General features: G+C 39.7%; 1 protein-coding gene across 2 annotated transcripts in view; it reads right to left on the bottom strand.

Annotated features, from left to right (window-relative positions):
• PDE3A (phosphodiesterase 3A) overlaps window positions 1-27,840 on the bottom strand; it is a 261,707-nt gene that overhangs the window by 14,631 nt on the left and 219,236 nt on the right. For both annotated transcript variants that reach the window (XM_075160242.1, XM_075160252.1), the window contains 10 exons: window positions 27,097-27,251; window positions 23,946-24,061; window positions 19,964-20,183; window positions 15,995-16,080; window positions 15,384-15,553; window positions 13,902-14,039; window positions 8,378-8,489; window positions 4,766-4,879; window positions 3,093-3,292; window positions 925-1,128 (listed from right to left, as the gene is read on the bottom strand). In XM_075160242.1, coding sequence (XP_075016343.1) covers window positions 925-1,128; window positions 3,093-3,292; window positions 4,766-4,879; window positions 8,378-8,489; window positions 13,902-14,039; window positions 15,384-15,553; window positions 15,995-16,080; window positions 19,964-20,183; window positions 23,946-24,061; window positions 27,097-27,251 — 1,515 coding nt within the window. The remainder of the gene's footprint in view (window positions 1-924; window positions 1,129-3,092; window positions 3,293-4,765; window positions 4,880-8,377; window positions 8,490-13,901; window positions 14,040-15,383; window positions 15,554-15,994; window positions 16,081-19,963; window positions 20,184-23,945; window positions 24,062-27,096; window positions 27,252-27,840) is intronic.

Below are 27,840 nucleotides of genomic sequence, written 5' to 3'. Positions count from 1 at the left end.
GTTACAGAGAAATGGAAAACAAAGCCAGTCATACATCTGGAGGTTTCAAAAGTTCAGGATACAGGTCCATCCTAAGCAATACCACAAGAAAACATTTTATCTATGTCACCAAAACAACTAGGAGGTCCTAGTCCTGGATGAGAAACACACTGTGCTTGGTGTGTTTCTCACAAGGAACAAGAAGGTAGTACCCACTCCAAAGGCAGGTATCATCTAGGTAATATGCCAACAGCTTTGATGGATGATGCAGTTTATTAAAGTAACTTGATAGGTGGTGATTTCCAATAAGATAGGTTGAAACTGTACAATAATTTTTAAGAATGGTTTCCCAGGGTTGCCATTTTATACTCACTGAATGGAGCGTGCAGGAAAGATCTTTAGTGACCTTTCTCTGGGGTTTATACATTTGAAACAAAGTTGGAAAGAAAGACCATGCTTTCATTGCATTTGGAATCAGAATTTCAAAATGGTTTTGATTTCTGTGCTTTGATAATATAACAGTACAATTAAACCAATCAAAATTCACATGAAGTATTTAGCTGTTATGGAAACTTGGTAACACCTTTCATTTTTTTCCCCTAAGTGCTTTGCTAATAGGTCTAAAGTGCCAGTGAACAAGAAAACAATGTTGAAAAGTAGGATGTAAGTGGGATTTGCCTTCAAATAGTCCATAATATCCTTAGCCTTAAACCACCTTCCGAAAAAACGAAACATGTATAAGAAAAGAAGATGTGCCACTAAATTTAAATAAGTAAAAAATAACCGAAGTGCCAGATTACTATTCAACAGAATGTTTTACAGCAGCCAAAAGGACATTCAGAAGAGTGAGCAACACAGCAGCCTTTCAAGCCTTTTCACTGTGATGCTACCAAGCCCCACAATTATTTCTGACCATCCACCAGGAACCCAAACCAATCTTCTTACCTTGGCGTTGAATTTGGCAACAAAATCAAAGTGTTTCTTTAGGTCAGTAGCCAAAATTGCCTCAATGACGAGAAAGCGGAAATGCTTGAACTCCACGTGGTCGAGGTTGACCAGGAAGTTGTACTCTGGCCTTGACATGAAAAGGTTCCAGGCAGCAGCGGCGTGGTGGTTCTCCAGGACGGAGCGGTCGTTGTACAGCACCGCCTGTTAAAGCAATGCGGGCAGCTGAAAACTGAGAAACCTCTTAGCAAAAGAAACACTACAATGCAGAAATGAGAATGATGTGGGGATGATGCATGAGGGAGGTTCAGGTTTGGCCGATTTGTTTGTGGTTTTTTTAAAGAACTTTTCAAGGTTTGAAGATGAGATTTTGGCAGGACTAATAGCAGACACCTGAATTGTTGTGATGGTGAAGATTTATTGGAAGATTGATTTGAAAAATCTGGGTCTTTCATGCTCAAGGGTCTTTAGTTCCTGACTGAAGTGCATCATATGACAATAGCTTATTCTGTTTCAGGCCACAAATTAATGACTAATGTAATATAGGTGTGTGCTTCCCTCTTTCTCAGAACTAACCTCACTTAACAGGGATTATTGTCTTTGGTGTTTGTACCTGGCAATTCTGTCCATATTGGACTGATTCCAAACACAGAAACAAGTGAAATTCCAGTTTGCAACCTGACAACACACACTCAGCCTTAGAGATTTCTCAATTCTAAAATTGAAAATTGGCTAAATTTTTACCAAAACAAGATGCATAACTCTCATAGCGATGGCAATTCCATTCAGAAACTAAAGAAAGATCTAGAAAATGGACTTTAGGGGACAAGAACCATCCAGGACATCTCTCCACTTCAGCACAGTAAGCATTTGAGATAGATATATTCTGCTACCCAGGCCCAACTCCTGAGGGCAGATTTTTAATACAACAGCACTTTATCATTACTGGAAGCTGATACTGCTTGTCATGAAAAAGAAGAAAAGAACTAGATGCCAAATACAAGTTCTACAAATTTCAGGTGATATCAGATTTAACCACCCCACCCCACCCCACCCTACCCCCCCCCCGCAAAAAACCCAACAAACCAAAACCCCCCAAAATAACAATAAGAATTTGAATTTTTCCCCTTAATTTATTTTCAAACTAGGGACTATACATTACGGCTAATCATCTAACTTCCCTTGTTGATTTTTACAACCACAAAGCTATAGCACTCATTTCTTAAAAATAGATTTAAGGATAGCATACGTCTTCTATCAATCTATTTACCTGGCCAGTGTATCAAAGTTCTCGATCACAGAAAGGTGTTGCAAGGATGAGAAGTATTACTATCAGTTTATAGACAGAAACTGATACAGAGCAAGTTCAGGTGACTTGCTCTTGGTGAGAGAGGAAGTCTGGATCCAAGTTGGGGAGTAAATCGAGAATTTCTGCATCCCTACCCGACTTCTCACCATTAAGCTATCTTTTTTTCTTTCCTTGTCCATAGAAATATTTTTCAGCACAGTAGGCTGAAGCCAGGCAGGTCAGCTATGTAAAGTAAGGAAAGATGATCTCATAATTAAGCCAATAAACAGTGACTCAGACTGCCGAATTCAACTCCCAGCATTGGCAGCAACTTCTGTGTAACCTTAGGTAAGTCTCAATACTTCGTTTATAAAACTGAGATTATTTTCTACCCTCCCCCCGCCCCGATAGATGCATAGTGTAAAAATACATTCATAAAAGACCATAGCTGCTCATATTCTATAGGAACAACAGAAAATATGTTATGATCATGCACAAACTAACTGCATGGTGCACTGTCAACTATACAGGTGTTTTTTATTTTATTTTAATCTTTCTGTGCCCTACTGGGTAGAATAATTCTTCCTTTATTTCACAGTTACAAATTCTCTATCAGTCAGCAGAGCATTAGCTTCTCCTTCACTGAGACATTTTATCAGTACCTTTCTTAACAGGTCTACTGACTGAGGCTGGTGAGGCTGTGTAAGAAGACTCTTACCGGTAATCCCCAAGTGAAGTGATTATTTCTGTCATTTGATAAGCTGTTTCAAAATATTTGGTAGACTTGTGCTTAATGGAAGCTACAGGCACCACTGGCAAGGAGAAGCTGTTACCAAAGATCTTCCAAACTTAGCAGCAACGCTGCTTGAGATTTATTTACCTGAGGGGCACTTGTTGCTACCAAAAAGGCATTGGTCCTTCCTGGATGATCATAATCATGCATGGCTGCAGCTACATAAAGAGCCATCAATTCAAGGGCAGGGATGTTGCCAGCTAGGCATCCGTAGCTGTCATCTGTAGGTGTGTATGTCTTCGAAAACACATAACCCATATGGCCATGAGTAATTCCACTGTCAGAATCTGAGCAGAAATAAATAAATTAAAAAAAAAAAAAAATTCTTACCACTTTTTCAGTGACTTACTGAAACAGATAGAAGCAACAAAGCAGGAAGAGAAGGAGCAAATTTACAATACATAACAGAAGAGTAAACACATCCTGACCTCAATGCTTTCTGATACTGTGCACATGATCCAGTGCAATAAGGCACACAATTGGAAAGGGACAAATTCTGATCCCACCTGGGGATCTTCCAGCCATCCAGCAGAGCCTGTTCTCAAACTACGTAAGTCACTATCAATAAGCCATGGATTCACGGCCATGCTGGAGCTTTGTGGGCAACTCGATCTTCTCACTCCTTCCTCTAATTGCTTCACCATATAGATTAGTATATGAGACACTAACAGCCCTTAAAGCAATGGACTAGCATTTATTAATTCAATTATGGTGCATGTTTTCCAATCCAAAGGTCTAGACTTCGGATCTTTGCTGATAATCCTCTTAACAGCCTCTTTTTGAAGCAGCTTGAACATGCCTGTCAGAGGCAGATACTGAGTGAGATGCTTTGCTAATTTAATCTGCTTGAATGGATCTTGGTGTAGCTGAACAATGTCTTTCAAATAACAAACACCAAAAAGCCCCAAAACTCAACCCCTTTCATTCCACCCATTTCAGCTCACTCACAAAGCCTCCGATAACCCTTGTTAATAAAATTTTCCAGGAATAAAAATGTTTCCCGCCCCACCAAAACATCCTGCAGAGTTTCACAAATGATATGTATGTGCCACACAAACACCACCAAAAAAAGCAGAAGTGGAAGTGGCTTCTGAGGAACAAACTCCTGCTTTTCCGGTAACCCCCTCAGAACTCCCACAAAATACAGACAGGTCCTCTAACTGCTACAGCTGAACCTGGAGAAGTTAATATACAGATGCAATAAGAACAGCTTCCTGTAAGGAGCAATCATAAAACAGCAGACGAGTGGTCTTGCAAACTAATTGCAAAATGGTAACAAGTCTCTTTCTTTGGAGACAGTGAGGGAAGAATACTTCATGACAGCCAAGCAGCGGCTAGTGCATGGCACTACCCGTATGCCCCAGCGGTTTTGTAATAGCAAAACAATGCAGGGTTTGAGGATTTAAAAGTTTACACTGCTTCTGAAGCAGCGTTGAAAAGCACTGCTAATACAATTTTCCTAGGAAAAAAGCAATTGTAAAAATCAAATGGTAACAAACATCTGTTGTTCTGCGTGACCACAAAGGCTTGCATTCACACATCGTTAAATGTAAAGTATTAGGTTTTGGAGGACCAATTCCATTCTCTTCAAACTTACACAAACATACCTTAACACCTTCAACATCCAACACCCTACTGAACTTAGAAGTCTATATAATAACAAGTGCTGCACGCAATCCTCAATTGTTGGCTTTCCTACAGCAAATTTCATGATAAAAACTTTAAAAATACAACATGTATACTTGCACATTTAAATATACCTGAATCACTTGCTGACCCGTGATCATTAATCACAGTTGGGAGTCCTGGGATGGGCTGAGTAGTAAGGTACCAAACGGCATGTAGAACATCAGTTGCATGGATTCGATTGTGATCTGTGATACAAAGCAAATGACCCTGCTATTAAACATGAAGGGTATTTCTGACAGAGGGAAATCAGCACCATCTAGTGGGTACCGTGTGGCAGTCAATCAAGCAGAGACAAATCAAACATCACAAGCATGAAAAACAGCTGTATTCTATAAATGCTCAGTTTTTCTTTTACTAAAGTTGAAGAGTATTCAATGGTATGTCTCACACCAGTCAAGAAAGAGAAAACAACAGAGAAGCAGTGGGATCTGCAATGTAGGAAACTTTGCAAAGAAACAAGGAGCCTGACTTGTGCTACCAGCTCCAATCCAGTGGTTGCCTTTAGCTAGTTAAACGCCATCGGGTAAATATGCACCATCAACCTCCGATTCAAATGAAATCATCTACTTCAGTAGCCAGATCTCACTTAGCTTCTAAATACAAGGCAGGTAATACTTACCTGACTCTTCTTGAGCAAATTTAGGTGCTGTGCTAGCAGCTGCACGGCAAAAATATCAAACTCAGGATACGTGTACACTGCACAGTTAAACCAGGTTCCTTCTGCAGTTTTCTAGCCAGAGATATGAGTTCAGGCCCTGGATCCTGTAATCTGGCTTACTACAAGCTCTCTTTGCAGAAATGAGAGATAAAAGTCACCCTACCAAATCCTTCAAGGCCAGATAAACTATCCCACAGTCAACACAACTGGCTGAAAAACAATCACACGCTAGTTCAGCACAAAGCATCATCTAAACATACACTAGCAAAAAGCAACCATGATGCTGAAAGAGGGGTAACGCTTTGCTGCACCAGGACCAGAGCTTACACCTGGGGTTAAACCACTGAAGGACAAGAATTTCAGCTTGTGATTCAGGCTAATTTTGGGCAGAGCACAGGTATCTTCTACAGTGACTAGCTAAACACAAAGAAATCTGCTAATCTAAATGATAATCTGTGGCTACATCACTGTTGCTGCAGTCCTGGAAAGATGCATTTCAGAGGACAAAGCACAAAAATGTGGGACTCCACTGTTGGTTCACCCCCATCTGTAAAACTCACAGTAACTGGCTACATCCTGGACATTAGGAGAAATTTCTTTACTGAAAGAGTGGTCAGGCCTTGGAACAGGCTGCCCAGGGAAGTGGTTGAGTCACCATCCCTGGAAGTATTTAAAAGACGTGTAGATGAGGCGCTTAGGGACATGGTGTAGTGGGCATGGTGGTGTTGGGTTGACGGTTGGACTCGATGATCTTAGAGATCTTTTCCAACCTTAATGATTCTATGATTCTATGATCTCTAGGTAATCAGTCATTTTAGTTGGAGACACCTTGGTAATGGTGTCAGTCATGTGTCTCTCATTGGCAAACCAACTGCTGAAACAGGCTTGATGGGAACAGGTGAAGAACTAGGTTATATTAAGAAGATAATGGTCAAGAATCAGGGTAAAACTAGAGATTATATATATCCTTCATTAGGAAAAATTACTAACACGCAACTCCAGAAGCCCTCTCTAAGAAGTAATAAGTAAAGTTGACTGGATTCATTAGGTGAAAAAACCTCTGTTCTCTGGGGGAGTAGAAGGGAGTGGCAGCAAGATGTGTAAGCAACATGGTTTTACACCTGCTGCATCCTAAAGATAGGCAGGGTGCAGCTGATGGAGGGTTTCTCAGCACTGAAGTTGAACTTTACCCTAAGGCTGCTCCTTTCACGGGAGAAGAGGAAGGAAGGAGAAGACCTGGGATGGAGAAAGCACCCTGGAGAGCCATATTTGCCCTCTTGCCACTGCTAGGGGATGGATAATGCCTGCTCCTGCTGGGAACAGCCACCTGCCTCCTCCCGAGCAGCACTGCTGAGCCCACGTTTCTAACCCCTGCCATCAGCGGGGCAGCAGCCGCCAGCTGCGTTTCCTTGGCACTGGCAGAGGAGGGCTCACCATCTTGCTGACCCTACTCTCCAGTGCTCGAGGCCTACTTTGTCTACGCCTAAAATCAGCAGGATCCTGCCTGCCATGGGCAGACGGGTGTAACACAGAAAGGTTTATTATATTCACAATTTGCAATCACTTTGCTTACTCACTAAACATGAGCATGATGTCATGCCACTTGGCCCTTTTATTCACCCCTTGGTTTCCTCTCTTGCTCTCCTTTGTCTTCCCTGTGACCTTCCCTTTAAATACTTGTTAGTGACCGCTAGCTGAAATTTTTAACAGCAAAAGTGTAAGCAGCATAGGAATGGTTATTTTTGGAAAAAAGCAAGCAAAATAAGGAAGGAGTCTCCTCTCCCCTGCCTTCCTCGAAGTACTAAGAACATCTCTCCTGAAACACTAATCTCCTCACGCAAAACCTAGAGGATGGCCCTGCATAGGGGCTAACGCTTTTCTCAGGAGTAAAGGCTGGATTAGCCTCTTGTGAAACTTGTACTGATTTAATCCGACTGGGATAGTCGCCATTAGTTTTGTGTGAATAACCCATTTTTCAGTTCAGCAACCAGAAGAAAGAAGTGGTTAAGTCCAAACAAGTTGTGTTGGTTTCTATGTTGGTTTTCCACAGAAATGAAAAACTGAAAGGTAAATTAATTTTGTATTAGACAAAATATCCCGCTTTACTAAAACAAAACACACTTAAGAAAAACCAAGGAAATGAAGGGCTAGATTCACAAAAATTCCTGAGACTCTATGAATAGTTAAATGTTTTAAACAAAGAGGAATGGCTCCAATAGGACAGACAGACTGTGGGACGTCTACCTATAACCCCTTCAGGCTATAACCTGCTGCTTCAAATTCCTGATCAGGTTCAAACACAAGGAAAGATTTTAAGTTTGGTCTCTCACCTTCCCAGAAGAGAGTCCAAACCACCTGGGCTGGGAGGCATTTTGAGGTAGCTTTCCTTCAATCCCTCCCACTGTAGCTGTTCCAACTGGTACTTAGTATTTTGAGAAAGAGACTATATGACTTATTAAACCAATGTTTCAGACATTTTTCTGGGAGGTGGGAGAAAACAGGGTGTCCTATATTCCTCAACAGTGGGTTATCTGCCAGCTAAAGGGGGTAATAACTCCCTCTCTCCTCCTGGGAAAAAAAAAGTGTCTTTTGCAGTTGAAGCAGTTTGATAAATTTGATTTGAATTAGTAACTACTTTGGGGATGACTGAAAGCAGGTTTTTCAGTGAATAAATGATTCACACTGAAAAATATCAGCCGAGCTGTAGTTGCAGAAGAACAGGATGCACTCATCTACTTGGCATATTTGTTCTGCTTTACAAAGCTCATCTCCTATGGTAGCATAGCGCTGCTACTGTGTAAAAATCCAAATTGCTTATGGGCGGGAAATTTTTCAATAAACTCCAACTGGGGCACTGGGGTACACTTGCATCCTCAGGAAACAGTTCTTTGTACCTATAGCTTTATATGGTTTCAGGCTTGCACAGAATTTACCATGAATTATTATGAAACAACATGAAATGTGTGTGTGGAAAATACCCAAAACTTTAAGGAAGCATCGTTATCTGCTGGGAATTTTTACTTACAAGGTATCTCTCGGTATCCACATTCCAAGGCATGAAAGTAGTTCATAAATTCCCTCACTGGTATTTTAAAGGTTTCAAACAGCCCCATATCTTCGAAAAGCCTGTATGATACCTGAAAAAACAAAACAATCATGCTGCTAAATAGACCAGAAAAATGTTAAAAATTAGATATAAAAATCATTCTGTTGAATTACCCCATGAAGACCTGCTTTCCTGGTAGTATCTTCTCAAGTATATCTGACCCAGCTATAGCTGCAGCTATTTGCATTTCCATAGGGATGTGGCTACACAGCCAAACAGACAAGCTATTAGTACCAAACAGTCCTCATTCCTTCATCACACCCTTCCAGATGTTCTTCTGTTCCTTTCAGGCATATGGATCCCCCAAATTTTGCAAGCACCTCAGAAACATACACACATAAAGGAAGGTATCCAGAGGTCCTCAGTGTCTTGGGAAAAATTTCCCCACAAACTTCTCCAAGGAACATCCAGGAGTCAAATCAATTCCCAGAAAAAGGGGGAACAAGTGAAGGAATGACAAAAGGAGAGAACCATTCAGATCCTGTGCATTATCTCCTTTCCCTCTCCCCCATTTTGGAAGTGAAATGGCAAAAGTGACTTCTTCAACAGGATTTTAGAGGCAGCAAGCGGCTTAGGAAGCAGAGCTGCTCCAAGTGTTCCTGCATGGAAAGATAACTGTAGACATCCAGGAGAGGATATATTGGAAGGGACAATGTGATGGATGAGTGAGGGGGCGTTCAGGAGAGACGAGTGCTCAGATATGTAGACAGCAGCTGCTTCAAAATGGACACTTTTGAAAACAAGTTTGAACTTGACATATCGAACAATGGGACATAGCAAAATTACTGCCTGACCTTTTCACTTCTTTCACAAATTGGACCCTGAAGCCTTTCAGCTTCTTTATTTATTTACTGCTGTTAGCTAAATTCTGTCCTTTTGATGCCATCTGTCTGGTAATGATCTGCCTAGAGCTAAGCAATTTAAAACACATTTGGAATGATGAGTGCTATACCAATAAGAAATTGTTACAAATTATGTTTCATGTTTCACACCTGAATGAAAATCAAACACCTACCCACGGCCATTTCTTTCTGCATATTGTGTATACAGACTGCAACCTGTGAGTCGCACTTGAAGTTTAATGAACAGAATTCAAATGTCCTACCACTGTGGATTTTTACAGTGAAAATAATAAAAAAGGATATGAATTTGCAGCATTAATGATCTTCCCCCCAACTCCCCTCCTAGTCATTCCCTACCAGGAATAATCTGCATATGAACTAACTCTGGCACAGCATTGCAACAGGCAGTGATGATGCGGAGACAGGTTGAGTGTGGTGTCTGACACCACCTGGGATGGATGACACATATCTGACCGTTAGGGTTCTCCTGGTGGCCCCAGCTCTTACCTCTGTTCCTACCATAATCGCTAAGTGCCACTAGCAATGAAGTCAGCAAAATCACTGCTGGTGGTAATTTCTCTTTGTGGCCATGGCTGTTGGCTCTTTTATAGCAACGGAGAGAAGGAACAACTGAATAAAAGGTAGGGCCTGTAGAAGGCAAAACTTTACTCTCTGAAAAGCCCATGGGATTGGAGGCAAAGCAAAGAGGCTGACTTTATGCATAATTTGGATTAGAAACTGCACAGAATTCTGTTTATCTATCTGGAATCACGGTTGAAGTAAATCAGCCGGGATCCAAACATTCAGCTACAGAGAGAGGAGGTGTTTTACATTCGAGTCTTTGATCACTGAATGGTGAGCTTCGTATTTCCAGCAAAATATCCCTGTATAAAAAGAGGAAGCATAAAGAAATACTATTCTGCAGGAACAAACCTTTCTGGTCTACCCTACCAATACTGGACAGGTATGTTAAAGCATGTCATAACAGCTATTTTTCCCCCACCTTGGATTTGGGAGGGGCAGGAAATTCCATAGTAGTTGAAAAGAAGTGAAGCTGACTGTGATGGATATGAATGATAGCTCTTCCCCATGACTTGGAGTAAAATGGTATTATTCTCTGTGGTCATTAGAAAGCATAAACAGCCAAGCAAGTCATTTAGACATTTTTGTAATGTTTTCTTTCTTTCTCTCTTTCTTTGCAAATGGGGAAGAGGAAGGGGTAAGGGCAGGTCAGAAAGAGGAAAAAAGGGCATTGTTGTTTTCCAGAAAGTCAACTAAATTCTTTCATTTTAATAAAAAAGAAAAACTGTGCAGTTTTGTTTATTCATTGCTCTGGATGAACCCTTTTTAAACACTTCTGTCATTTAAAATCCTTCCTTCCCAAACTTCTTGCTGCTTCAAGAGCTCCCTGGGAGTTACCGAATGACTGGCTGAGCACGGTGCCCTCACAGCTGCAGGACGGTCCCCACTGCTAGGGACAAGTCCAGGGAAACTCCGACGGCTGCCAGGAGCTTGGCAATGGTGCTCCACACTGCCTCTTCCCTCCTGCCTCAGGAGGGAAGCCATTGCTTGTCTCCGCAATGATTGCTAATGCTTGAATGAATCATTTATAACGCAGATACTTCTGGTGGTGCTGCCTGAAGAAGGACAAGTGCTTCTCCCGAATGATTCCTAATGGAAGCTTTTTTGGAAATGGGGCTATGTTATTCACACATAGCTCCTCTCCTGGGTGTTGCAGACACACATAAATGGCTCTTGTTAGAGGACATGTCCAAAGTTTAGGTTAGCAGTTCCCCACTCCTTGTTTGCAGGCAACCCTCTTGCGCTCCTTTTCTGCCTTTTGTATTTTCTTTCTGCAAACATGTGTTTCTTTTAAGTTGCTGGCACCTGGTCTCTGGCTTTGACAAACACTACTCCTCACAAGGGCTGTTGTGACAATCCAGGGAATATCCCATCCCCCAAGGATTGATTTCCCCTTGCTCCTTCATATAATGGCTGCAGTTTTTCTCTGCAGAAGTCATGCGTGATGACCAAACGTTCCTCTTGGCACTATCCAGAGACCAACTCATGTGCATTGCAACGATGCCACCCCGCCTCGACGCTGCTCATGCACCAAGACCATAAGAGCATCACCAGCATTTCTCATCTCTATGGGCCCAGTAATAAAAGCTAAAGAGAGACCTTGAGTTTAGCCTATTCTTTTTCACTTTATTTGCTTTCCAAAGAAAATACGTTTCTCTTCCACAAGTTTTCGTTTTAGAGGAGCTGTAAGAAGAGTGTGAAGTGTAACTGAAGAGATTATCTAACTTTATGGTCTGTTGTGAAGCATCAACTCAGTTGGAGAGCTTTGCTGTTCCTTTCTGAAATGAGATTGGTATGTAAATTCCTCTCGAACCCCTATCATGCATATTTGTTAGTGCCACATTTAGAGTGCTTTCCACTTACTTTGCACAGATGCTTTTATGGCCGCTGACTGGTTTGGGATCTTTTTATATGTCTAAATCAATTTAACATTCCAAAAAGAAGAAACAGACATCTCAAGCAGCTTTAAAGATGCTAAGCCAGCATTTGCTTTCTAAACTGAATACTTCCCTAGAGGCACGTGTCAACTCTGCTTTGTTCCATCTCATAAATTTAACCTAGCAAGGCAAACATAGTTAATTCAGCTTGTTAATTTACTTATTTTTAATGGATGAGTCCATTTAATGGCAAAATACAGAGAATAAATCATGAGAGCTTTTGTTTCCCTTTGTTTCTAATATCCCAGGATTTAAAAATTATACAAGAAAAAGACAATACTTGTAGCTGGAGAAAAAGATTTATTTATTTTAGTTCTCTTATTTCTGAAAATAATTTTGTTAGGAACATATGAGTAGGTGGGGGAAAGAACTATATTTTATGAACAAGGTTGAACTTGCTACATTCTGCTCTTAGGGAGTGGGAGTTATTACAAACAGCTGTTATAGAAAATGTTGAATTTTGATCACAAATATTATTTATTAAAGCTTCACTATTTTATTTCACAAGCCTCATTTTGTGGCACTGTAACACGGATAATATGCTCAGAACCTGAGCAAAAAGCAGATGTTGGGAAACAGAGTGTGGAGCTTTAGTGCAAATTGAGGGAGGCAGAGGGGAATTGTCCTGAGAGGTACAGAACTCCACGCAACTTGGTAAAGTGCTTAAAACCTATAGAGGTACCTATGTAAAACCAGAACAAATTTTGGCTCATCCAAACTGTTGGTTATGCCATTAAAAAAAAGTTCTGTTTTTCCTCATGTTTCACTTTTCATTCTGTAATGTGCTTTGCTGTTAGAAATGACCAATATGATCTAGAAGAGCATTTTAATCACATGCTCACTGTCTAGTGCAAAAGTGTCTCAATGATCATCACTGAATTTGTATCAATATCCACATCCAGCCACAGTTTGCCTATTTCTCTAAAATTAACCTAGAGAGCTGGCAGGCTGGTTAAACATCGATGTTACTTGCCAAGCTAGCTACAGAACGATAAAAGGCAGACCACAGAATAAATCTGAATTCATGCTGTGGTTTTCCTGGTTGACCACTGCATAATTGAATGTAGCTGAATAATAGTTAACCACCAAGGGACCAATATTTGATACAGCATTCTCTGGAGCTTGTTGCACCGAGATCTGCCTGACACACTAACCTCTGTGTTTGTGGGGGGTGTTAATTGTCCCATATTATACCAATTAACATAATCTCTTCTTTCCAGCACTCATCACTACATAAAGCCTTGTAAAGTGACACTAGATCAGATTCTCTTGGGGTTTTTTTCCCTTCCATCCCTAAATATAATTACTTGCCTTTCCTGTTTAACCAACCTCAAAACTTCCATAAGAAAAAATGGCTAATTGGTCAGCATGCCAGGAAAAGGGGCATAACAGAGCAGAAAGTTCAGTGAAGAAAGTGATTTGGAAGTAACATTAATTGTGCTGGGTAGAGACGGGCTGTGTCAGTACCTCCATCAACTTAAAGGAAAGAATGAAAAACCGATAGTTGAAAGAAAGACTAGCAAGCTCTCACAACCTGATTCATAGTAAATTAGTCTTCACTATCTAATAATGATACGAATTTACTGTCAAAGTGCTGACTCTTTAGAAGTGAGGGAATATAGCAAGGACTATTTTTTCCCCCACTTCCTAAGACCTTGCTTTCTTGCACAGCCTGACTGAAATCTCCAGTATAAAAAAGGACCAAAGTTCTGTATTTCCTGCATCAACTGAATATATTTACTGGTTAGCCCTCTCATGCTGAACCCCATGAGAAATCCTTTCACAAAGAACTCAGTGAGGGGTGGCAGCACCTCCTGCAAAAAGGTTTATGTAAACTCATTGGCAGAGAGCAGCGGGCAAAATAGGTGTGTGTTTTTTTCTTTACATTTTTAAATTTAAAAATACAAAAATTTAAAAGTAAGGAGTGTAATGAGATGGAGTTCATATTGTCAGCTTTGAATTAGGTGGCAGGGATCACAATTCATTGGACGACCAGCTTGTAAGGACAATGGGTCTTAACACTACTTTGTCTAAATCCGTCAATTATCTAGCCAGTCATCGCAGACAAAATATCCTTCTTACCTGACTGAGAATCCGACCACATTTCTTTCCGATTTTTTCCACCAAATCAAAGATCGGGAAGTTCCAACTATTTAGCTGCTCCATCAGGGGATCCAAGTTGTCCATAACCAGAGGCTCAGGAGCAAGTACAGGCTTGTCCTATGCCAGAAATCAGAATAAAGAGAAATTTTAGTTCTGTGAAGCATCTCATGCAAAAATTTATGCTCTTAAAAATTAAGGGCACATTAGCATCATCTGTAAGCTGATGGTACTTGACTCAGCTCAGCAGAGATGTCCCCATTTCTACCAGCCCTGCAGCTAGTCACTCTCCTTTATAATTTGTTTCACTCGAATGAATAGGAAATTCTGTATATGAAACCTCAGTCTCTGAACTTATCCATGAGACACATTAATTCGTTCATTCATAGGAATCATTCATTCATTTCCAAGGGAGTGTGGCTTCTTCATTGTAAAATTTGCTGCAGGACAGAGGGAAAAGTGTTTAGTTTCTGCTTCCGCATTAGGACCCATTCATTATAATCTAGCACGGCTAATGGAGCTCGGTCCAAGTGAAGACTTGTATTTCTTAAACTGAAACCTACCTGTTTTTCAAGGTCTGCACATAAAAGATGGGGTGTGCCCCTCCTTTCACATTTCTGCCTGTATACTTCCTTGAATTTCATTACTACTAAGAAACTGTAGATGAGTAAATGCCAAAATACCTCAAGAAAAATGCCTTCTCTCAGCATGTCCAATTCCAATTCAACAGATTACAATAAATTTTTTAAGAGTTCATGCCAACTTAAATTTATTAATTCAGTTGTACAACAGGCTGTGGAAAATTTAACTAAACAAAGCTTTCCCTCTACATCTCAGTCAAGCTTACAGCTGAACACAGTAGTCGTGAGATCAGCACTTGTTCACCATACTGCAATGCTCTTATGTTCAAGACATACACCAACAATAATATCATGCAGCGCCCTCAGACAAGTGTTAATTTATTTTAAAATAAGGACCACTGTATATATTAGCCAAGAGTGCAAGGCCATTGAGAAGCTGAAGTGACCGAACAAGAAGACTATATATCATGCTGGTAGTCTGAGAAGATAGTTTCTCTTCCTTCCAATCTATTCCCTTTAAAGGCAACGCTAACACAGAAGCCAAACATTTCAGAATGCCTAATGCCAGATCCATGAACTTATGTTTATTCAGCAAAATAGATGGTTAGTGTTTCACAAGTGGCCAGTGCTTAGCAGGTCTCACACGTTTCAATGGTTCCTTGCAATTCTTAAAAGTCAATCCTCCTACTGCAAGGTAGGAGCCTGCTGCAATTGTTGCTTAAAACCATGGTCACAATCTTTAGATAGCCCTAGAGGTTTTTTTGTGAGTAGCCCTAGAATTTTTTTGTGGGTATTTGGGTTGGTTTGGATTTTTGTTGTTCCCCCCTCCCCCCCCGTCAGTATACACTCAATCTATTGTGCGAGTGGAAGTTAAACAAGCTACCTCAGGTGGTATTAAGGGATGCAGAATGATGGTCTCAGGCGTGTACGTCCTACAGACGGATCCCTTCCGTGTCTGCTCTTTGGAGCAATCTGTCTCATCATCATTTTGTACGATATCGCTGCTGTCACTGTTGTTGGTCTCATAGTCAGAAGTGGCTTGCGCAGGATCATCTACAACACAAATCACAAAGCTTGTTGTATGAACAGCAAGGATTGCATCAAAGTCATCCTGTGACCTTCTGAATAATAGCAACAGGATCTCTGACTCATAATACATATGTGCTGCTTGGCTGGGTCCAAAGTCGAACAATCTGTCCAAAGGCATTAAAGCATATGCCCTGCAGAGTGTAAAAAATGGGATCAGGGATTGAAGAGTGAGAAAAATTCTGAGGACCGTTATTTGAGCTGACTAGGTTAGAGGAGGGAAACCATATTTCCTTCATATTTTAACTCTATTCTTCATTAGCATTTTGCACATGTTGTACATACAAAAAGGAAAACAGCCTCAAAGAAAACTTGTATGGTCTCACCTACATATGTTCCTTTTATGACAGACAGTGAATGATTATTGAATTTTAAGGGATGAGGAGTTTTTGATGGACAAAGAATTACCTGTTCTGTTCAGGGTGTGTGTGGTACCATCATTTCTATCTAGTGCCCCATCACCAGCTTCTATTTGGTTATAGGGTCTGCCACAGCTGCAATACATCAAGAAACATGCACAACATAAAGAACCATGCGCATTAGACAGTCTTATGTAAAATGATTTCCTGCTGACAGTGTAAGGTTATGTCATACAGTATAAGCTATGGTACAGGGTTCATTCTCCAGACAACATTACAAGAGCGAGCTGAACTTTTATTGGAAGTCAGAAATAAAAAAAGACAAAAATACACAAAGACCTTGGTTTAACTGGCCGCCACCATTAAATTTGTAGTGCCAACAGTAAACCTATACTATGTGATACATTTTTTTAAATGAATTTTTTATTCTCTAAGTTTATCAGTACAAAAAAATCCCCTGGTGTTGTACAGCAGCTGTCCTATAAACATGAATTAAAATGATGAAAATATGCCAGAGTGCCATGCGATCTTATATAATTCAATTTGAACACAGTCATGATGTGGCTTTACTCTCCTTTTCTTGCTTAAAACTTGAATATGTTCCTCTTAAGGAGGAAAAAGGTATTTTTGCATTACTTCAGTGACAACATACCAAGAACCAAGAGGATGTTTTGGTGAGTAATCTGGCATCCAGACATTTAGCAATGAAACAAGACAGAGTTTGCTTCATCATTCCCAGAACAGAAAGACATTGTGGCAGGGATCACAATATCATGGCCTTTCCAAATGACTGGCTCTTCCCTTCCATTACAATGCTTTATTCCTTGTGTGTGATTCCCCTTAAGCCCTAAATGTGAATTCAGCACTGGTTGGAACATTTCAAATCACAATGTCCCAATACGATTGAGTCTAGGACCTGAAGGAACAATGATATATCACAAAAACATGAGAGAACTTAACAAATCTGAAGCCTCATTTAGTAGCTTTATATCAAATCTGTCCATGAAAACCTGACATTTTAACATTTCTTTCTCTGGTTCGAGTCAGTATTTTGTGGCATATCTTGTACATAATAGCCTTTGCAAAGCAACTATTACAAAATTATTTTGTTTGATCAAACTTTGTACTAGAAACTTTGCACCAATGTAAGTTCAGCATATAAAAATGGCTGAAATCTTATGCCAGATGGCTTTTGACTGGGCCATCCAAAACATATTCTGGAGCTTGGTATGCCCTGCAAACATAATGAATTCCTGAAAGAATTTTAAATAAAAATACAAATCTGTTTACAATGATACTTGTAGTACATAGCCAAGCAAATAAATCTTGTATCACTCAGGTTTAAAAGCAAGATGAAAAAAATGTATTAATCTCTCTCTCCCACATTCTTTGTGGTTTCTATAAGGTCAATGCTAACAAGCCAAAATGTAAAAGTAAAAGAGAAAGAGAGCCTTTGATTGGCTGTAATGCTACAAGGCTTTTGCATCATTATGAGTGTACCTCTTTATTTCCAGAACATATGCAAACTCACACTGATTTAATATGTATGGTCCACATAAAACACCATATTAAAAAAAAATTACTGAGCTACCTAGTAGAACACTTGAAATCTGCTCTATGTAAGAAGTAAACGGGCCCATGCAACTTTAACTCAATCCCCTCCATGCACAGGCATTATAATATACTCCTTAGTCACAGGATTGTTTAACATTTTTTCCACAGGATTCCTGCTTCATCCCCTAAGCAGAATTAAAAATGATTACCTACAAGTTATTTTAACAGAGTTGCCTAGTATATGTTCTTGTTTAATACAGTTTTCAAACTCTGCTGTCCTACCGCATTTCACTTTGTAAGTTAAAAACAAAGTACAGTAAAACTGCTGTCTTGATGTCACTGCCTCGGTGGATCTGATTTGAAGCACTGAACCCATCAAGAGTTCATTTCCCCTGTTGTTGTTGGGAGAAGGATTGGTTTGGTGGTGGCAGAGGTTTGCTGACTTGGTATTATTTTATAGCAAGGCAGGATTTTTGGCAGTAAATGTAGGGGATTGCATACCGTGAAGACTAGCAAAGTACAATGTGAAAGCTCAAACATTAAAAGATTTATTTCCAGTGTTTGTTAATTTAACTCTCTCAGCTTGTCTTAGCTATTTAATTTCTATGTGTGTTTTTTTTGTTTTGGGGTTCTTTTGTATGTTTTTTGTTGTTTTTTTTTAAATTGTGCTTACATTACTAAGGGGTGCATTATTTATGGGCTGTTGGTTCAGCTTGTATCTGTGGATATGACATCTCTATATACTAATGGCTAGAAATGTGACAGTGCTTTTGATTTTTCAATGGATGTTAAAGGGACAGTGACTATTAGTAATAGTGGATGTCAATTCTACTAGCAGTCATTACACCATAATATTTTAAATCATGTATTTGTTTCAAATAATCAACAACAAAGCCTATGCCAGCTATGTAACTGTTTGTAATAGTTACACAGTCTAAGCATTTGAAAACAAGGAAATTAAGAACCTAAATATGCTATACAGCCTACGTAGATCATATAAGACAGTAGCCACATAAAAGCTAATAAGCATTTTACCCATGATTACATTGAAATCAAAGTCTACAAATATAAGAAAATATATTTCATTACTATCTACAACAACCTTACACTGATTTTTTTTTTTTGACATTTTTTATGCAACTGTTAACTGTTCTCTTTAATGCAAGGCTTCCAGCGATAGTTGTTACTAGTTGGAGTAATAATATTTTGTTGAAGTAGTAATAAAGGCACAGTTTAATAGGACAGTAGCACATTTATGGTATATTTCTTACGTGTAACATAGTGTTCATTCCAAATGAATCAGTGCAAGTCCTAATTTCACAATACCTTTGAAAACCTTTGAAAAACATTTAGCTTCTACTTAGTCACCTAACTACATCTTAAAAGTCTGTCAGGATCCTAGTCTGAACTCCAGTGAGGATGACTCCCTTGAGCAAACTCGCAATCTCAATTTTGACTTTCTCACACCCACTTCCGAGCCCTGCACAAAGCCTACGGAGATATATCCAAAATCACGTGACTGAAGCCAGAAACTAAAAACTATTTCCAAAGATAGTCAAACTTGATAACATTTAACCCAGCACATTGTCTCAGATGACGTGCTGTCCTCTGGCTAATCAATAATCACAAATCACTCATTACTATGACCAGAAGTAACATCTAATGAGTAAGGTAACCTTGAAACTGCATTGGAACAGGCTTCTAAATACCAATGTTTCCCACTATTCTGAACTGGACACGTATTGCAAACTCCAGTAATCTAATTTAGCAAGTGTTAACGTAAGATAAGCAGAACAACTTTTCTTCCAAAATGCTGATTTTGCAGAGCAGGTCTATGCAATCTAATAATGGGCTACTCTAAAGTGTGAAATTAAACAGTGTTACTGTAACTCTCAGCAGTAGAAAGAATGCACCTGCAGCTGATTTCCAAAAAAAATCCCAATGCTACATAATCTGACTCTGCCTTAGGGACGGCAGGATCCACCCCTTCTGAGAAAGTGCTCAAAATTATGTAGTCTTCAGGCATTGTTGGAACAGCCTTATTAGAAGGCTACAGACTAGCAGCTTTTAATCCCTAGCAGTCACATTTTTCACATCAAACATCAGGTGCCTGTTGTGAAAGACTTGGCCTGTGACCTGAGAGTGACTGTTCGTGGCATAAGAAACACAAGTTGTTAACATGAAATCCAACTTTGGGATCTGCAAGTTATTGACGAAGAATTTTTTTATGAATCAGACTGTGCATCTGACATGAGTAAAAACTGTAAATGTAGCTAACCGTCTTGCACTTTAAAAGCACTTTGTAGCATCAATCTACACAATTACTCATACACTAATAACTGCTTAGATATGGTGAAACAGCAATACACAATACTGCAGCAAATCAGTTTGTATGTGGGCCAAACGAGCTTGTTTGCGAGAACAACATGAAACGATTCCAATGCATATCAAATTACTATCTTACCTGCTGCAGATGACAGAGGGGCTGATAATAGGGTCTGACAGGCTAGGTGCACTCTGAGTAGAAGTTAAGACTTTGTGGGGCTTTAAGCTTTGCTTGGTGTCAGTATCTGTAGAGTCTGGAAACGACACAGAAGATGTTTTTCCGGTAGGACTTGTGGCTGGCGTCCCCTGAATCGGTGAATGGCTTGGGGAGGTGAGAGGTGAAATATTTGGCGGCATACCTTGCAAGAGAAAAGACGACTCTTGTCAATTAACAGAAGTGGCAGATGGTTGTATGAGTTCACTGTGCAGAAATACTCCTCTTGAGATGCACAGGTACTAGCACAGCTTCCAAACGGAAAGAGAAAACCCTCCTCCACTCTGAGCCAAGCCCATGGCTATTACAGAGAGATGAAGCTCCATTAATATCAGCCACTTCTACCTGCTAAAGATCTGGCTGAAAGTATGAAGCATATTCTCCCTGTTGAGTAGGATGCACTAACTGGCAGGCGTGAAATGAAAGGCATGTGTTAGTGGCATGACTATTGGTATCAACATGTTCTAGCAACAGAGACACCAAACTCCAAATAGGCAGTTCCCAGACCCATCTGCAATTTCTCGTTGCTTCACTGTTTCCATCTGTAAAGCAGGGACAAGAAAGGCTTACACACATTCCGAGCAAATCTGAATTTCTACATGTGTGAAGACTAGCAATAAACCAAAAAAAGCAATATTTAGTAGTCATACATTATATAAATATAAAATATTGCACTTATGGTGCCATTTCTGCATTCCTCGCAGATTTTGGCCTTGATCTTGCGCAGCTTGAGTTTATTTTTCAATATCTGTTACTCACTATGGGAGACTTGTGATCGTTACCTGTACCACATGGTATTGTACTCCTGAGCTAGTGTTTCAGAAACTGCCAACATCCACATGTGCGAACACTAGCAAGATGTTGTTCCCTCTGTCCCCTATTCTATCTAAGCACTGCCAAGATGAAATGCATCAGCCAGTCCATTGTTTGAGACAAAGTGCTGCCTTCCTTCGAATCCACTTTACATTTTCTAGTCTCAGACAAAAAGGTCCCATTCACAATAAAGTGCAGGGGAGCAAAGATAATCTATCTTAGAAGGAAATGCATGTAAATTGACTTAACCTCCTGAGCTTTGTTCTAAAGTTTGTAGGACTCAGCCCCAGTTCATTTACCATGTTCATCTTCAAAGCCAAACGATATAAAGAGCTTGGGAACTTTAACTGGTTTCATGTTTGAATTGTACCCACTATCTAAATACATTCCAGACACAAAAATTATCTTAGATTAAGGCAATATATTGATCTAAGTTTAGGAAAAACTAACCTTGCAGGATATACGTGTACAGTTCCAGTGCTTTTTCCTGATAACAACTTACTGTGATATGAAGTTAAAATATGATTTACTGTTGACAATCCAAGAGTTAAAAATAATCTCTGACAGTTACTACACTGTAATTTTGAGATATCCAACATCTCCTAAGTTTTGATTAGAGTATTTCTTCAGCAAACATGTGGTATGTATTACTATCTTAATTTAATGATTGCAACTAGGATATTACGCTAGTCTTGAGATCAGAAACCTACAGCCTACAGAGCAATTAAAAAGTTATCAGATGGCCATGACATATGGAAATTGCTTTAAAATACAGAAAGCCTCTGTTTCACATTTACTAATCCTTTAAGATCTCTGCTTTCCATCCAACAAAAATATGTCTTTAGAAACATTTCAGTCTGTTAGTTGCACGGGGACTGAGTTGGATTATTATCTATCTTTGAGCTATATGTTACCAGGTGATCTTCATGGCTGTTAGAGAATACAGTATATATGGTCATCTTTCAACTATATAAAGCAAGTCCTGGGAATTTAAACAGCAATTTTCACAATAATGTTTCTAATCACAGCTGGCTTTCTACTGCTAGTCTGGGCTCCTGCCTCTTGAAATATGTTTGGTTTTTTTTTTTTGAAAGAGTAATTTGTCAGGGTAGGTACCCAAAAATAAATAAATTTACCAGAAAAATGCAACCCTACTTTCAATAATCCAATATTTAACCATTTATTGGCAAAAGTGAGAGAAAACGTGTGTTGCTACAGCAAGGAATTTTGAACAATCAACATAAGGGAAGATGAACAATACAGGGAGAACTTTTTTAGGTACATCCATCTGCTTAGGTCCTCCAGAACGTTTATACATGTGCAGTGTTGAAGAAATAAAACAGTAACTTCAATGTGATGTGAAATTACATATGAAAACACTGGAGTTTACCTCAGAATTTTGCCAAAATAGGTATAGTTAGCAATATTTTAAAATGCTAATGTTTTCATGCATAATTAAAGACACATTTTGTAAATTAACAGATTTATCTAGATCAACTTCTACCAAGAATTATTATATATTGCCAATGGAGCTATTATATAAAAGTCTAATTTGTATTAACTAGTGCAAATTGAAGCAATTCTTTAGTTGGAACACAAAAACAAATTGTAATTAAAAGTGCATGATTGTAAACAGTCTAAAACATCAGAATATCAGTCTTCTGCATAAAATGCCGAAGCAAAATTTTTACTCCTGTGAACCAGTGCCCCTAGGAATTGCTTGTGATGGAACGGAGCTCTCCCTTCATCAGGGGGGAGCTTGTGTTGTTGAGCAACAGAAATGACTATTAACACTTTCTGGAAGCAGGAGAGACTAAATGTAAAACTGACTGATGAGGTTGGTAAGTCTAATTTTCCATGTATAAAATATTACACACACCCATCCACCCCCCTTGCAAGTTAATGGGTTCATCTTTGAAAATCAGAAGTCCAAGTTGGATTTGTTTTGTTCTAAAACAAATTCCTGGATTCTTGGTACTATATCTCCATTATTTTCAAGTTTCAATTTTATTCATTTGCCTATGTGCCTATCATCTTTTAAGATAATATCGTGTTACTTAATCTTCACTGTGGTATAACAAAGCAGCTTCTGTACAAGAGGAGATTAAATAAACTTTTCAGTTTGAAAAGGAGATGTGATATGACAGTGCTAGATATGCAGAATAATTGTGCAGCCATATCTTCAAACCCATCTCTAAGTTTGGGTTCTCTGACTTTTCTGATGTCAGTCCTCAGGCACCTTATCAATTTCCATCTGATGTCTGGGTGGCCGAATAACATTGTCTCAACATTATTCCATGTTTGGAAAAAAAAAACGGCTGATTTAAAAAAGGAAGGCCTTGTGATCATTTTGAATTACAAGTTAAAGTATGGGTAAACATTACTTTATCCTGCATTTGTACAGGGAAGAAAACCACACTACTATGGATTAAGACTGATTCATCCTGTCATACTGCACATTTCATTACCAATTAAGAAGTCACCTTCTCAATTTCTTTCCCTCAGCTAAAACAGGAGTAATTTTTTTAAAGGCCCTAAATGCTGAGTAAAAAACCCCATATTTCTCATCTCTAAAAATCAGTAAGAATTACCTGGACTTTCTCAATAACAAATATACAGAGATAGACCTCTGAGTTATAATGGCTGTGTCTTGGATATGTTTGCATAAGACAGGTCAGCTGCTGCCTACAGCTCTGAATGGCGTTATGTAGGTTGTGCTTCAACAAATCTCAGTCAGGCAACATAGAGAGACAGTTAATTTAACAAATGTTATAGAAAAAACTCTGTTCTCAGCCCTGTTGTAGTCAAGGGAATTACATGGATATAAATCACAACACCATTTAGTATCACACTTGCCACATCATGTCATGACTAACCTCTATAAATCATAAAAGTCAAAACATTTACAATGGCATCACTATGAGCTATAACATTTTAAGCCACTGTTTTCTTTTTAAATAAAGGAAATAACTACATTTACATTGATGGAAAAATAAGAAAAGACACAGATTGGACAGAGACCAAAAGCAGCTGCACGTGCTAGTCATGGGGAAGCACACAAACATGCCTGACAGAGCCACAGATGCCCACTCACCTTGCCGGCTCTGCCGTTTAGCATTCAGGTGGTTGGTAGAAGACATGGCGTAGGAGGTGGAGAAGGACCTGCTCTTTGTGATTGTCATCAGAATTGAGCTGTTCCAGGAGTCAGAGCTGCAAAACCAGAGCACAAACAAGCATCGTTTGACACAGTAAAAAGCCTAAATGGCAGATCTTAAGAAGTTAGGAGCCACAGCAAGAAGTATGCGATACTGAGATAGCACAAAATCTGACGAGGAAAACAGCATCTATCTGCTGGCTGAACTGCTATTTGTGAGGCGCTCAGTATTGTATTCAGCAAAAATATCTACAATGCAGACACTCCAAAGCTGGACTTCCTTCAGTGCTCAGGCCTATTCACTTTTTTTTTTATACACAGATGTCTTCATTATATTGTTCTGACAGTACAAAGAGGCTTAAAAGTTGACTTGAAATAAGTTAAATTTATATTCTCTTTTAACGCCTCCTTACAACAGCCAGAAGTTCTCAGTGTAAATGAAAAACCAGTCTCCTTTACTCCTCTGCTGCAACCGCCAAGGCAGATACCCAGTAACCCTTTGGGCACTGGAGGAGCTCCTCAGGAGGCTGGAAGAGGCTCGGAAGAGCCCTGCATTGCTGTTTGCTAGTGGTGTGCCTCTTCTCTGGGCAAAGCACTTCATGCTCTAGCCAACTGAAATGCATGCTGCATCTCAAAAAAAATCCTATTGACAGACCCTGAAGACATTGGTCACTGATCCAAGAGAAACCCACTGAAGGAAAACAGGGTGTATGTGTCTGTGTGTGTGGGGAACAAATGCTGGTCCCCTACAACAGGACGGGCGCATGCTTTTGGCCTTCAGGCTATAACTTCTGTGTACCAGAAGAGGCCAAATTCTGTAAGGCAGGAGAATTGTATTTATCGTTGTTTTCCCAAATGACACTCATCAAATGTCAGCTGCTTGCAAGGACACGGCATTGGTTCTTATCATGAGGCCTGTGACTTCTCTGGATAGGTCCGCTAGGACTCTCAGGCTCCACATTTCTCCTCACAGCCTCACATCCAAGTGATGAGATGACACGCAAGGCAGAAGCAGCCTTTTAAAGCAGCCTAGTCCCAGCTGAACTTGAAAAAAAACCTTGAGGGGAAAAAAAAAAGGGTTCTGAAAGAAAAAAGCATGTAACCTTCTCTTAACTCTACAAACACCTTATTGTTTTGGAAGAGCAAGTACTACCTACAAAAATATTTGCTGGTTGTCTTCATTGGTCCAAATTCCTATAATCTGTGATGAAGTAAGAGGAAGAAAGAATCCAGCTGTTTTTTTAACTTTTTTGTTTGTTTGTTTTATTTTGTGGTTTTGTTTTTTAATTGACAGGAAGAATATAACACACTGTGCCACTGTAAAGAAAAACAAAATCAAACCAAAACAAAAAACCCCAAACCACATCCTTTGATTTCTTAAGGGAGAACCATTGGATATAGAAGTGACTGAGAGAAGAAATGTGGAAGCTCTATTATTTTTCCCAAATCATTTGAAGCTATAAGAGGACCATGTCTTACCAGTTTAGTGACATGGGGATGGAAGAATACAGGATTACTAATCTTAAACAGAGATTTAAGCGGGATTTTTGCAAATATGTGACTATAGAAATCCAGAGGTGATGTCCCAGACTGAAAGGAACATGTTGCAGATTTTGTAACTGCAGAATCTGCCACAGGGCAATTCCAGTGTCATTCTCCTCCCCTACCCTTCAAGCCATGAAATGTTCCTTTCTCTGTGACCTGTGGCATGCTTGAATTTGGTACAGGGGAAGTGGCAGACAATCAAGAATTTTTTTTTTCCCTTCAGTTCAGAATTCTTTTCCTTGAAAGCAAATCTGTATTGCTCTGCCAAAACTTTTAAAGCTAGACTTATAGGATTCATTTTTCCCCTTTCTGGAATACACATTGTTTCTCCTACTGTAAAAGAAGAACTGCAAACAGTAGGCTGGGAGGCTTGACAGAGCTATAATTACACAATTGGCGACATTAAATGTAGGAAGAATTGATAGCCTGCTCAGTTGGCTCACCATGCAGAGTTATATAACAACCGTAGAAAAGGACCAACAATAATACTTAATTGCTCTCCTTCTCCCTCTGATTCCCATCTTAGGATGCTTACATACTACGTGAGAGTGTGGGATCAACAGTATAAATCAAACGCACCCTGGGAACCACAGGCCAGTGACTGAAGAACATTTCCATTTGGTTATAGCGTCTTTATATTTACTTTTACTGAGATACATGGGACTCCTCACAAAGGGAACTTTGGCTAACCACGTATTTTTCTTGCACCAGACATTCAGTGTACTCGGCTGGCTACCTTGAGCACCTAGGCTCCCTGTACAAGAGCCTCCTCTATGGGAAAGGTTTATGACTCTGGAAGAAAGGCCAGTGCTCTGGGGCTACATTAACCCAAGCTATCCAACAGCAAACACTAGGGATGTTGGGCTTTCTCAGGTCCTGTCTTTTTCTCCACTACCAGCACCAAATTTCGAATTGCAGAAAACCATGTAAGTCTTCTGAAATCACATCCCTAAATTTTCTTCTTGAATTTGGTGCCCTTGCTCTGCTCTTCCTTTCCCTGCAGCAAAGGATGTCTTCATGCTCTCTCCTCATCCACCAAGATGATAGCCCTCGCTGAGGTGGGGAGGGGACCTGAACTTTATTCTCACAGTTCTAGAAGTTAGTATCTAGAGGATGGAGAAGTGCTTTATGACCTGGTTTAACGACAGGATATCATCACTAGGTGTGTTCTTAGAAGTGATGTTCAGCAGCTGGGTTACTTGTTAGAATTTTTCCTTGGCTGGGCAATACCCATGGAAGAAACTGCTGCATATCAGGAAGGCTCTAAACAGATATCTTGCCTTATTTCCAATTTTATTGTGCAATTCTGCACTTTGCTAGCATAAATAAATTTTTTTTTCCCATTTTGCTTCCCAATAATAGGAATAGTTTTGGCATAATCTGACTAAAATTGCGAATGGCACTTCTTTGGCAACCCAATTTAAAGAAACATGAGTAATTAGTTCTAACATACTTTGGAGTCAGCATTTTTAAATAAGGGACATCATCACACAGAACCAAAGAAATTTGCCCGGAGACATGAAGGAGAGAAGAGGCGATTTTTAACCTGGATGAAGATGATTCATGAGGTTTGATGCTGGCACTGCGATCCCTTCTCACTGGAGCTGGCTCCAGTGTAGGTAATCCTGTGGCTGATGTTGTTGTGGTCCAAGTTGAGGACACTCGTCTCAGCAGTCCTGGAGGCAAACTTCTCCGTAAGCGCTGGAGAGAAATCAGTTGCTTAGAGTTTATATAGGCTTACAAAAACTTTAAACATGCAGAAGAAAAACATTTCCATTTGATTAATTCTGCCTGACAACACCTAGTGAGGTACCTTAAATCTGAATTCTCCCAGCTATTACGGTGCCTACCTTCTATTCAAATCAACACAGCCAGTGCTTTAAATGTATGGAGGGTCTGGACCATCCTCCCTATTTCAAGTTTAAAAAAAGCTATATATCCACAATCCCATAGCCACAGATGTTCAACGCTTGGAGCTCTCACTGGAGTCAGGCAATGTTGGTTGTGGTCTTTAAAAATTTTGGTCTTATATGATGCGGTCAAAGGCACTTAAACAAGTCATTAGGGCCACAAAGGTGACTGAGGGATTGGAGCACCTGTCATAAAAAGAAAGGCTGAGAGAGCTGGGATTGCTCAGTCTAAGAAGAGAAGGCCCAGGGGAGATCTTACCGATATATATAAATACCTGAAGGGAAGGTGTAAAGAAGATGGAGCCAGGCTCTTTCCAGTGGTGTCCAGTGACAGGACAAGAGGCAATGGGGCACAAATTGAAATACAGGAAATTCCATTT

Source organism: Calonectris borealis, chromosome 1, assembly GCF_964195595.1.
Source record: "Calonectris borealis chromosome 1, bCalBor7.hap1.2, whole genome shotgun sequence".
In the NCBI taxonomy this organism is placed as follows: domain Eukaryota; kingdom Metazoa; phylum Chordata; class Aves; order Procellariiformes; family Procellariidae; genus Calonectris; species Calonectris borealis.
This window is presented reverse-complemented; position numbering and strand designations above follow the sequence as displayed.